The sequence below is a fragment of the Electrophorus electricus genome, chromosome 3 (genome assembly GCF_041902795.1).
Source record: "Electrophorus electricus isolate QZ-2024a chromosome 3, ASM4190279v1, whole genome shotgun sequence".
Taxonomy (NCBI): domain Eukaryota; kingdom Metazoa; phylum Chordata; class Actinopteri; order Gymnotiformes; family Gymnotidae; genus Electrophorus; species Electrophorus electricus.
Window position 1 is genome coordinate 23344668 of NC_137499.1, and position 13034 is coordinate 23357701.

Consider the following 13034-nt stretch of genomic DNA (forward strand, 5'->3'; position numbering starts at 1 on the left):
CCTCGGGGCCCTGACCTGCCCCTGTACTGAGGTCTGTGCTCACGCCCCAGTGGCCTCGGGGCCCTGACCTACCCCTGTACTGAGGTCTGTGCTCACGCCCCAGTGGCCTCGGGGCCATGACCCATCCCTGTACTGAGGTCTGTGCTCTGCTGCTGAAGGGGCCAGGTGCTCTCATTAGATTTCTGGGAATTACTTTATACCTTCTATAGATACATACAGAAATAGGATTTCAATGGCTGTCTGGATGCTTTCTTGTCTACTTTAGTGAGCGACAGTTACTCCTTCAGGGTTGAATTAGCAAAAATGGCACTTTGCTTTAAAAATAGAAAACATTTTATTTATATGGTGAGTGACATGACAACTTCAGCCACAGGTCAGTGTTCATTTACTATGCTCTCTATTACTAGCACAGTTTCAGGGCTACAGCCATGGAACTAAAGAATGGAAAAAAAAAACAAAAACAAAAAAACAACACACTCAAAGGAAATAATCCACTTTACAACAGGATCCACAAACTCCCCATGGGTCAACAGGTCAGCAGCTACTTAGACAAGAAATGTTTTTCGGTTCACATTCATTATACTGGCCATCCAGGGAGAAGAAAATGAGAAGGTTGGTCAAAATATTCCTATTTGAAAAAGAGAAGTCCTGAGAGACTTCCTGTCTGGAAAGAAGAGTTTCCAGGGTCACAATGAATCATTTGGATTAAAATAAGAGTCTTATAAAGGCCATGCTAATGGAACTCTGACTGTAATGAAAAGAACACAGGAGACATAAGTGAAGACAACCTAACCCTAAAGATCAGTGTGAAGGGGTAGCTCATAACTGAGCACGTGCTCACTCTGAAAGAGACATCAGTCCTTGGTACTGGGGAAGTTCCAGATGGCACCAGAGAAAGATGTGGAGGCAGGAATCTCCCTGGGCCAGAGCTGTCAGACAAGGCATGTGCTCAGAGTCTATCTGTAACCAAAGCTTACGTTGCTGGTTCCGCTACTATAGCCCCCAAGGTTGGGGTAGGCACTCTGGTGGTACCCATAATTCTGTGGGGTTGGTGGACCAAATGTTGACTGGCTACCATATGCTGTAGAAAGAAGACAAGAACAAAGAGACACAGAAGCTGTGAGAACTGAGGCTCCATTAACCATCATTGGTTCAATCTGGCAAGTGTTTCTGTGTTAGGAGTTCTCACTGTCTCACCTCCGTAACTGTAGTCCTGCCCTCCTATTGTCTGGTTCGGGTAGCCATACCCGTAGTCTGGCCCTACCAGTGGGGAGTTCTGTGTTTGGGTCTGGTTCTGATTCTGGCCACTCTTCTTGAACTGCGAGTAAGCTTGGCTGTACTGGTTGTAGTAGCCAGTAGCTGGTGGAGGCACAGCTTGGTATGTGGCTTTGTTTGTGTCTGCAGAGGCTGACTGACCCTCTGGGGATTCTATAGTTTTAGGCTGGCTGGAGTAGTATGTGGAACTGCCCACACTTGTAGCACTGCTCACAGTTGGAGGGCTCTCTGGCACATCAGCTGCACCTACAGATGGGCACGCACGCACACACACACCATTTTCTTTTTACTATTTTTACTGTCACAGCTGGGGCTGAAACTCAGAAAATGTATCATTATTGAAAACATAACGTTTACAAGGGAGACATGCGTAGTGCACTGCTGTTTAACATGAGATGCCACCAACACTATCAAGTAGTTCTAACGCACAACTTGCCTGTATAAGAGGAACAAACACTGTTGAATCCTCGGCCCCTCCCACGGGTCCTGCCCCGCCCCCTGCTGGATATAGAGTTGAATGGCACACCACCCATAGTTCCGAAGCCCTGTAAACAGAAGCAGACACACGCGCATCCTTCAGTAAACACTACCTGAATGCACACACTCCAAACAGCAGCTTTCCTACACTCTAGCTCTGAGCCAATCACACAGCAGTGCTCCAGCCCTGAGCCAATCACACTGTGAGATGTGCTTTTCAGTGCTTCGTATCTGAACCAGATGCAGTAGTGTGCGGCGTGTAGTGCTAGGAATTACTGTCAGAGGAAATCTCTTCTTCTTCACGCTGTCGGAGCTGGAGTCATAGGGGAAGAGCTTCTCCAGGGCGGCCAGTGCCGCATTGGCCTTTGCTAGTTTCTTATTGGAGCCAGAACCCTGGAATTTCTGCCCATCCACCTCCACCTGAGAGAAAACCCAAGACACACACACGTATGAAGGTTTAGATGCTAGCTGAACTAAATTTCTCTAATCCTTAAACTAAATCCAAACAAAACCGTAGGAAATTCCAAAAATACCAAGTCTGAAATTAAAAGGCATCACTGCCAGTAAGCCATTTTTACTTTATTCAGTGATGCCACTCTCAGAGGAAGCAGACAGTGGCCCTGGATACAGTGAACAAAAGGTCTGAGAGGCTGGGACCACCAGCTCGAGTGAAACTCGCACCTCTATGGTGAAGGTCTTGTCATTGAATCGCCCTTTAACAGATACGACCTCATACTTCAGACTACGCCTCTTCTCATTGAGCTCCATGACTGGGTTCTTCCCATGTTTGGTAAGGATGGGGCCTCCCTGCAGAGTGGCCTTGACAAACACACACACACGCACACGCACACACACACACACACACACACACACACACACACACACACACAGAGTAATTGCACTCAGAATGCGGAGTGGGAACTGAGTTTGTGTACATGCATGTGTGTATGAGTATGTGCATGTGTGAGGATATAAGAACGTGTACCTCTGAACTGTCCTCTCCTGTCGTAGTTGCTCCGTCACTCCCACTACTGCTGGTTGCCATGGCAGTGCCCTCCTGACTCTGGCTCTGACTGGCCGTTTTGCTCTCTGAACCTGTGGCCACGCCCAGAGCCTGTAGGGCCTACGTACGACCAACACATACCCTCAGCACATGTTAACTGTTACCAACCAACTCGCACCACGGAGATGCAGAAGTGTTTCAAAGGTTTACCTGCTGGAATGTTGCGCAACTCTCATGGTTAAGAGTGTCGTTAACTGAATTTTGCCCAGATTGTGTGCGTAGATATTATGTAGGGTCATTTGCTCACCTTCTGGGCCACAAAGAGTTTGGCACTGCGCTTGGAGGGACCCGATGCCTCGTATGTGGTCCCATCCACCTCTATGGCCATGGTGAAATGGGGCGTGTGGTCGGGGCCCGTCTGAGACACCAGCCGGTAGAGGAGACCAGGACGGAGCTGGTGCAGCTTCATTAGAGCATTAGCAGGCTCGGTACGACCCTCTACAGCAGAAACACCACCAACACAGCCAACTTAGCCACAACCAACACACACAAAAACATCTCACCATAGAATTATCCACCACCAACCACTCTACTAACATACAATACATAGCTTTGTACACTTAGCTACAATCAACACACAATACACAGAATACAAAAAAACCCCTCAAAACTAAACAACTAACACCTATAAACAGGGTGACCATGCGTTCTTTTTCTGGACGTGTCCTCTTTTGGGGCTCTAAAAAATGTGTCAGGCCCGAGTCCATCAGAACTACCAGTGTTTAGTGAAGTAGAGGTGTACTGAATGTTTAACTGATTTTCATTTTTTATTTCATGGAGAAAATTTTTTTTTAATATTATATATATAAAATGTATTTATTTTGTAAGGAACAGATGAATGGAGAGTACTAAGATTATCTGGCAATTGTTATTTGTCTGGTAGTGTTAAGTAAGTTTAATAAATAAAAGTCGTTATGTAAACATGTATGTACATGTGTGCTTCCTGAAAACCACAATATGGTCACCCTACCTATAAATGTCTTGCCATAAGAAAGAGACAGAATGGATGATCACTGGACACCAAACCACAGGTCCATACAGCATTCTGCCAAGATGTCTTCACGTTTCTTTTCACCCCTAAAAGGATTTTGGGCTGGGGCTGAATTAGCTAATCAGAAAACTAATCAAATCTCGTGTGTGTGTCTGCAGCTCATCCAGCAGGTTCAACTGTTAAGGTTGCATGTTTTTAGAGCAAGGGACTTTGTAGAAAGGGTTAGAGTATGGGACTGAGGAAAGGGGGAGGAGTCCTTTTTTGAGGGAGTATTAATTTCCAAGAACTTTAAAACTAAAATTGTAAATTTCAGTAGCTATAAAAAAAAATAAAAAATTAAAAAACAAAAATTAAAAAAAGCATCTTGCAGAGAGGTTTACTAAACAAGGCACAGCAATTCTGCATTCAGTTCTGTTGAGAGTAAATACAGCATCGTGAATGTGGAGGAGACTCACACATCCCCTAGGTAAATGCAACTTTGGACCCCTGACCCCAAATGTGATGTTGACCCTAACTGTCATGTTAACCCCAGAGCGGGAGGAAGCTGGAACAGGGGATCCCTGCCTTTCCGTGGGAACTTGGCCTTTCTTTTGCTGGCATCTCCCTCTGCGTGGGCCTCCAGGGTCCTCTTCGGAGTATAAGGAGATGGGATTTGAGCTGTAGCAGGAGAAAGCAGACAAAGCCTTATTCAAACGGAAAGTTAGACTACTGACAAGAATGAAACACAGAGAGGGCGCCATAGACGGAGGTGTGGAGGCTTACGGGGGTACTGAAGGTCACTGTACATGCGGGCAGCTCGGGGCGACAGGCGATCCATTCCCAGCACTTTGTGCATCTGTCCAAACGCCGCCAGCCTCAAGGCAAACTGACAGATAGATAGCAAGCCACAATCTGCATAGTTTCACCAGTTTAGAACAATCAGCTTTTTGCTATACTGGGGCAGACCTCCTTCTGTAGCTGGATTGACGATTAATACCGCTCTGTACCTTTCATACTCCACACTGTAGCATTCATTGCAAAACCTGTGTATTTATTTTTTTTTTTTTTGTAAATACCATCATATTCACACTGGAGTAACACTTGAGTATGGCTATACTCTTACCGCACATTACTGGAGAACCTCTGCTGCTTGTTGAGATTTACCACTTTACTAAACATCTTTAGCACTGCCATCCTTTAATCAGTCAGCCTGTCAGCAGCAGTGGGTAAGTAGCTCCTCTCCCTGACCTACCGGTTTACACCATGCATCACGAATCATCAAAAAGACAATCTCCATACCTGTGCGACAAACCATGTAAACACTGTACCTGTGCACTCTGGGTAATGTCCTCCCTTTGCTGCTGGGTAAGATGGCAGCTAGCGTCCACAGTCTCCCGCTCACACGGGTCTACAATACCAGGACCATCTACACACAGACACAGACACAGACACAGACACACAGACAGACAGACAGACACACAGACAGACAGACAGACAGACACACAGACAGACAGACAGACACACAGACAGACAGACACACACACACACACACACACACACACACAGAAGCATCAGAGGAGCATCCCCACTGTGATATAAGGGAAAGATCCAGTCAGTAGAGCTCTGTGCTGATCTATAGGGACTCCCAGTAAATGAATAAATAATGTAATGAAAAAAATAAAACACACACACAACATAAGCCCTCCAATGCTATTTGGGTATAAATATTTAATTTGTGCTATATGAGCCTTTGGTTAGAGCTAAATTCAATGGAGCCACCCACCCCTGCATGAATCAGCACCCACCCTCCAGCAGAATTCCTGATGCAAGACATTCCAGAACTCTCCGCAGGGCTTCTCCTGCTCCCATTGGTCGGTCACTGGTTGCTATGGCTCTCTCACACAGCAGCTCCAGAACCTGTGGGCCGACAGCAGAACAAGGGCGAAAGTCTATCCAATGCTTCAAGATAGCATAAAAACCAAGATTACTTCAGTCTGGTTGCAGATTATCCACAGAGTGTAGGTTGCTGCTAGCATAATGTACTGGTAGGTGTGGAGCACACTCACCCATCCCTTCAGAGGACTCCAGGCAGGCACACGTGAGCACAGGTCTCTCAGGATCCGGATGACGATCACGCACGACTGCAGACCATTAGCTTTAGCCTGTTGCCAGACAAACATCGATCCCACTAAAACACCACCACACTGCACTTCAACTCAATCTCTTCCAGAAACTTCGAAACAACTGTGCCACTGACAAGACTACAGTAATGGCTTCTGACCAACACGAAGTCAATACACTGATGCCCACCAGGGAAAGATACATAACAGCGGTATTCGAGGTAAACGTTCACAATCGACACGCATTTCAATTAAAGTATTTGTGAACGTTTCAACATTCAAATACTCGCAGACCCTAAGGAGACATTTTGCACCAATCAGGTTAGGGTATGTATCTTGCCCAGGTTCCCACAGAAACGGCAGGAAGGCTCAGCTTAAGCTAGAGGTCGACAGATAAAAACGAGGTGCAAACCTGGAACCACTTGGTGTGGCGGAGAGACGCCAGAGACGCCAGGCATTTGAGCCTGTCCAGGGCCTCCGCGGGCGCGCTGCCCCCGAGCGCTTCTACCAGCGAGTGGGATAAGAAGACAAGGCACAGTTTGACCAAGGGGCACTCTGTCCTCGGGCCAGGGGGTGGAGACAGCACACCCAAGGTGAGGTGGGGAAGAGGGGGTGGGGCCTGGGTGCCGAGGTGCACCCTCACCGAGCACTTCCTACACACACTGTTTAAAAAACAGCTCTTCAGCAGGAACATAAGTCCCTGTTTGCTCCCCCCCCCTTCTGTTGTTTTGGAAAAGATCGACAAGGCTGAATTATTTTGGTGATAAGCTAAAGGCTATACTGTATAAGGCCATATATACAGCATGCATTACGGAGACCACACCCCATTTCCTCCCTCTGAGCTCAGCTGCTCCTCCCCCTGTCAGACCGAGAGCTTCCGGTTGGTCAAAAGTCCAGCGTCCCTAAAAACTGACAGACTAGAAATCTTGGCTGAGAGGGAGCACAATTTTGAAATGACAGGCAACAGCAGCAATAGGTGGATCAGTTCACATTTTCGCTAACAGGGTACGTGCTGCAGCAAAACTGGCCTGATCTAACTGCAAGTTCAACACCAGGCCAATGAAAGGCCACAGGGAAGAACGCATTCACTACAGCTGTACAGCAAACCAGCTGGGTAGACACTCAACGCTTACTATAAAGAGTTAAAAGTTAAACATTCATTTTAATTTAACTGAAGGCTTCACTTTAAATTAACGACTACCATTAGGAAGAAAAAAAAACAAAAAACTAAATAAACAGAACAAATTGACTTCCAAGATTGAAAGGCTTCCTTTTTGCTGCAAAACAAACCCTTCGTAGAGTATACGTACGTACGGCTCTTTCCACTTTTATATTCAATACTGAAACGATGAACAACAGCGCAGAGTCATTAAAACAACCGAGTAAGACGCCCTTCCGCCAGCTTCGTAATGAAAACTGTCTGAGTGTGTGGGCTGTGCGCGTTCGAGCGGGGAACTGGGGACCACGCGGCAAGTGGGTACCTCCGTCAGCCTCTCTCTCTGTATGCTCGCGCACCACGGGAGAAGTCAGGTGCACCCGCAGGGTCAGGACGGGCTCCTTCACGCTCCACACCGTTATGGCCGCATCCGCCGCCAGTGCAGTCACCACATACTCGTCCTCTGCCTGCGTCTGCTTAAGCAACAGCAAGAGTTCAGGTCATGACCCTGCTGCACGTCCTGGTGACTGTGTGTGGGTGAGGTCCAAGCTTTGTTGCAGCATAATTCATCAATTGGCTCAATAACTGAACGGAATTGGTTGTGGATCTAATGAGTCAATAAATTAATGGTTTTATATAAATAAAACACTTACTGAGATGAGTGGTGTATTTGTGAACATCAGTAAGGTAGATGTGTGACAGTAGGGTGTGTGTGTGTGTGGGGGGGCTGCATATGTATATGACCTTTAGGACTTCACTGAGTTTGTCAGAGATGAGCTGCAGCAAGATGGAGGTGGGCATGTCACTACAGAGCAGCACCAACTCCAGGTCCAAGTCCTGTTTGAGTAGCAGACCCTTCGCCACGAGCCCCACCCTCAAAACACCTCGCAGTTTACCCAATGACTCTGCACTGTAAACACAAAAACAAACAAACCAAACATCAACACCAGCTACTTCCTCCAAACACTCCAGAGTTTAAGCACACAACAGAGCACTAGTACAAACCTAACCTTGATCCTGCTGTTCTACACTTCCATTGGTTATATATAATATATAATGGAGCATAGTACGGACTGTTTGTAAGATGGGCCAGCCAAGCAGGGTGTATTCTCTCAAGGTTCTTCCCTTTTTCTGCCCAGGGAGTTTCCCCTTACCACTGTCATTTTCATTAATAATCATTACATACATTTGTAAAGCTGCTTTGCGACATAAAAAAACAACTGTTTTTACTGTGGTGCATAGTCTGTCCATTGTTGGAAGTATGGTGGTGGTAGGTGACCGTGTTATCTTAATAAAAACTTATGATCACTCCTACAGTATGCTCTCAGATGTGAGGTCTGATGTTAATGTTGGAGAACTGATGTAATAAGCTTGTTTTATGTTTTATTCAAATGTAAATGTTTAAAAGTGCATCACTATCTTGCAATGCCACAGACCCACTACATACTCTGTACATATGGCATTTTGTGTCACAACAGCTGACACCTCAGTCTTGACCAATAGAAACATACTGCATACAATTAACTGTTTAAGTGGTAGAATTTGTTCAAACACTTTATTCGTAGCTGCAAACTTCTACCCGATTTTAAGTCCCTCTCACATCTTACCTTTCAGTGTCCCCATTGGCCGTTTCCTGTTCATTCATCCAATCGGCCACAGTCTTCAGGCCCTGTTCCACCTGCGACACCATGTTCTGCACGGCCTGCAGCTCCTCCGGCGTCGGATACACAGACGCGTGTTTGGCCTTCACATGCCGGTCCTCGCTGACAAATGTGCGCTGTGGGGGGAGTTTCACAGCCTGCCGAGGAAACGTGCCGCAGCTTTAATGCTCGTTCACCAGTGCCTTCACTCATCAGCACTTTGACTCATGCCCAGGTTTCTCACTCTCACACACACACACACACACACACACGTGCCTGCACTGTCACATGACAATACTGCACACGCACCTACAGTGCACACACAACCATCTTAAATTGATTCTATAAAATGATTGCGTGGTGTCTTCAGAGCACTTCAGAGCCCAGTGTAACCCAGCAATGGCACGTGCTGCATACACACAGTGCTCAGGCAAAGGCCAGTCAGAGTTCCACGAGACCCAGGACTGATATTTACAAATAAAGTGAGAGATCATGTCATCATGTCAGAGATGGGCCAGTCTAGAAAGTTCCACACCATTCAAATTCAGAAAACAAACAAACAAACAAGACTCCCTTTGTATTTACTTTGTATTGGACAATATATTAGGTTAAGCAGACTTTGGAAGCTTATACTGGTCTGTTCTTTTTAGATATTATCCAACACATTTCTCTTTTAACTGTACATTCCTGCCTCAAACCTCATATCCAGGATGCCTAAAGGAAAGGCATCTTCCCCAGCTACAGTTAGGCTCCAATGTTTTTTTCTTAAATTTCCAAATCATGTGTCAAAAACATGGTTGCTGACGGAGGAGACGGAGACTATTAGGATGTGTTAGGTGTTGAGGTGGCGAGTCCTCACCCCAGCGGGTAACCAGGGTATGAGACACTCGGGTGGAGGAACTATGAACTCACCGCTTCAGGATGGGCAAACTCCGCCTCCCTCTTCTTCCACTCGGCCAAGTATGCGTGGTAGTGACGCAGGTCTTCCTCGTAGCACAGGCAGTCATACCAGTATCGCAGTTCTTCATACCTGAGATGGAGCAGGGCTTCAGTGCATCATCCACACCAAAGACACAGCTATTACTTAGCAACATCACCCAACAGTCAGCAAACTCCAGGACCACCACAAGCAGGTGAAGGGAATGATGTTGGTAAGAAATCTGAAAAGGTTTGCTGTGGTTTGATGTATGACTAAACTTAGTCAACTCCTTAGTTTGACTGCAGAACATGAACTATATTTATTGCATTAAGAAGATATCAGCTTTATTTAAGAGGTTCTCAAATAAGTGTCAATATTCTTAACAGTATATTGAGTGATGCAGCATAGGTGTAGGAGGTTGGCCTACAAACAAGTTATTAAACACTTTATGTCATACTTTTGTGCGGTTTCAAACAGTTATAACAACCATCGGCGGACTACCAAGGATGATTTGAATAGAACTTTGGAAGCTCATGTAGACAACTAAACACCCAACGACTAAATAAGAATCATAGAAAATCAGTGGCCATAGGTGACCGAAGCAGACCCTCTGGTTTAGGCTTTGTGGGCTTATAGATTGCTGCTGAGCAATAATGTGTAACCTTTACCTTTGAAGAACTATGAATATCTATATCATGACTAAACCATTTATTCTAAAATATGCTTCAAAGCAAGCCTAAACAGTACAGAAAGGTACTGAAGTGACATGGTAATGATCAGTTTAATTCACAGTGACAGGAACTGGCGTGCGGTGCCGACAGGGCATGCGGTGCAGCCATGCACATCTGCGCTCAGAGAGGTCACAGCACAGGGGTCGTGCACCGTGAACATCATGGCCCATAGCAGTTCATGTACTTCAGAACCACCACTTTGATACCTGTCTCACTACAAAGTCAGTACATTAAACACAATAAGAGTTAGCATAAGAGACATGCTCACGACAAGAGCAGCAAGGCCACTCATATTTGGAAAGTCTTTCTCCTTTCTGAAGATGTACATTGCACTTGTGTAGAGGACATTCCACAGATCAGAATGGCTGATCCCGTACATGGAAACTGCAAGAATGGATCCAGGTTTTACAGCATGTGCTTAAAGCAGGAGACTCTCTGATAACTGTGTGTGTAGCAAAAAAAATGCAAGCGGGCTGTAACAGACCATTTTATTTGCTGGAGTAGGTTTGTTATTAGCGCTGCACAAACCTGTCGTAGTCGTGGGGATGTAGGCTGTGACCCTCCTGGATGAGGCTGTCCCAATAAAGCAGCTCCTCGTACGCCTGGTGTTCGTCCCAAACAGGGTGCGCCTCGCTCTGCATAGCTATGTCCCCACTCCCCTCAAAAGCTTCTCTTACTAACTTGCCTGAAAATACACCAGCAGTAGCCCTCACAAAATGCACGGTTAGACGCAGCAATCACGTTAGCAAGCTCGCTACAACCTTGGCTATTTAACCAGCAATACAAATATTAAACTTCATCGTGGTGCTGATTAATTAGACACACATTTAGCCAGCCAGCTCTTCAGTCCTTACGTCCCACACGTATTCCAGCACAACTGTTTTGTAAAGTCTCAACTTGGACAGGATGCCTCGGAGACTCCTCACTGCCATCCCTGGCTAACCTAACCTAGCTCACTCCTTCATGGCCATTTAGCTCGCCAGCTAGCGAGTCACTGTTTGTGTAAAGTGCAAGCAGCCAGATAGCTATACAACCGATTTCAGTGTAAACACACATCGTAAAGCTAATCTTCAAATCCCAAAGCAATCTGCCCGTTGCGAGTGGACTAGCTAGCTGGTTATCTTTACTGAGCAGGCTAGAGGAACCGGCTGGGACTCGGGCAGAGAGCGAGGGGACTAAGCTAGCTAACCTAGGCTAGCTAATGTGTGAACAATATAGTCGGTTGAGTCAGTCATATCCTCCCGTGAGAGCTAGTTTACATAGCTTTGTTTTATAACGCACTGTTTTCCTCATGATGTAATAAGCAAACAAAGACGTCCGTAAGAACTCACCACCCAGTAAGGAGGAATAATCTGTTTGAGGTAGTGCCGTTTTCTTCCGGCGGTTTCTGGGCCCTACAGGAACAGTCCACCGGAAATGTCAAACGCACCGCATGTCAGGGAGTTAAATGGCCAATAAAGCCGATAAAGCAAGTAAAGACTCGGCATTGGCATAGGAACAGTGCATATACATTTTTCGGAGGCATTTTGAAAATCCATTTTAAGACTGGAAATTTAGGTAGAAACTCACTAAACTCTTAAGATGCTGCAGAGCAGACTACACTATACACCCGAATCACCCCGTTACTTCTTTACTAGTTGATGAGTTATAAGACTCCACTCACATCACTGCGAGATACAGGTGACGACCTTAGCAAACTGGTCTTACATTTCAACTTTGCATCCAGAATCCGAAATCAGTCTCAAAGCTTACAGTAAATCGAACTATACTATAAATTCCAAAAGTGATTTTTAAAACCTTGCTTTGTATGTGACCTTGGGTATCAGAAAAGTGCTATATAAATAAACGTTATAATGGTGATGACAGTAGAATTTTACTTGTTGTGTGTCAGTGAGGACGCTGACTAGAAATACCGCTGACTTAGTTTAATTACCGTTAAGAAACCAGATGAGTGTAGCCGACCTTTAGAGGATCTTTTTGTTTCTGAGACCGGACAGACTGCTGCACGCTGATAGATTTAATCATAGAACATTTACAGTAGCTCATAGCAGACAAACTGGACAATCAAATGATTTATGATGATGACACTCGGTGTTAAGGAATCGTCTTGTCTTGATTTCACGTGGTAGGCTTAATTCAAAGCAAAATAGACACACAAGAATGGAAAGAAAAAAAAAACTTCCGCAGATTATCTGGTTTATTATTTCCTGGGAAAATAACCATTTACAATAACAAATTAAAATGCTGTCAAAGCTCTGGAGAAATAACAAGGGTAATAAATAGATTTGATTTTTTGCCTGCAATGCCTAATCAGTGATTCCTTTAACATATTTTCAAAGGTTCACTTGAATAAATAATGAACTATATAGTATACATAATAAACACTTGGGGAAAATATGGTCTTCTTTTGCAAGACACATGCCAAGATAGCCTATAGCTTCATTATTAGTGGTTGTATATACAAGGATGTAAAACATTCGATATAATTTAACCCAGTAACATAATAATTGCACTGCATAGTGAAGCCTTGGTCTGTGTTGTAATACACATCAAACACCACTCCTCTCTTTACTATCGTATCTCCATTACCACTACAATTTAGGCAAACACTTTCACTTTTAAGCACACACACACACACACACACACACACACACACACACACACACACACACACACACACTCA

General features: G+C 45.2%; 1 protein-coding gene across 2 annotated transcripts; it reads right to left on the bottom strand.

The window, feature by feature from the left end:
- Positions 1–310: 310 nt before the first annotated feature.
- On the bottom strand, positions 311–11922 carry ilf3a (interleukin enhancer binding factor 3a). 2 transcript variants are annotated; one of them, XM_027028153.3, is made up of 19 exons: positions 11683–11922; positions 10880–11036; positions 9614–9731; positions 8669–8859; positions 7806–7971; positions 7387–7534; positions 6318–6409; positions 5852–5947; positions 5591–5702; positions 5114–5211; positions 4569–4671; positions 4371–4463; positions 3063–3253; positions 2738–2875; positions 2434–2559; positions 2029–2172; positions 1712–1820; positions 1198–1521; positions 311–1081 (listed from the first exon to the last, which is right to left on the bottom strand). In XM_027028153.3, the coding sequence occupies exons 2-19, from the start codon at positions 10990–10992 to the stop codon at positions 957–959; spliced, it is 2487 nt and encodes an 828-aa protein (XP_026883954.1). In that variant the 5' UTR covers positions 10993–11036; positions 11683–11922; the 3' UTR covers positions 311–956. The 2 variants fall into 2 exon arrangements, with proteins under 2 accessions (XP_026883954.1, XP_026883953.1); XM_027028152.3 differs by having other exon boundaries at positions 2434–2571; positions 11683–11918.
- Between the last annotated feature and the right edge of the window lie 1112 nt (positions 11923–13034).

Coding starts and splice junctions, on each gene's coding strand:
- ilf3a (XM_027028152.3), bottom strand. CDS start 10,992: ATGCAGAGCGAGGCGCACCCTGTTTGGGACGAACACCAGGCGTACGAG. Junction 6,410..7,386: donor AGAGAGAGAGGCTGACGGAG/GTACCCACTTGC, acceptor ACTCGCTGGTAG/AAGCGCTCGGGGGCAGCGCG. Junction 4,672..5,113: donor ACATTACCCAGAGTGCACAG/GTACAGTGTTTA, acceptor TCTATCTGTCAG/TTTGCCTTGAGGCTGGCGGC.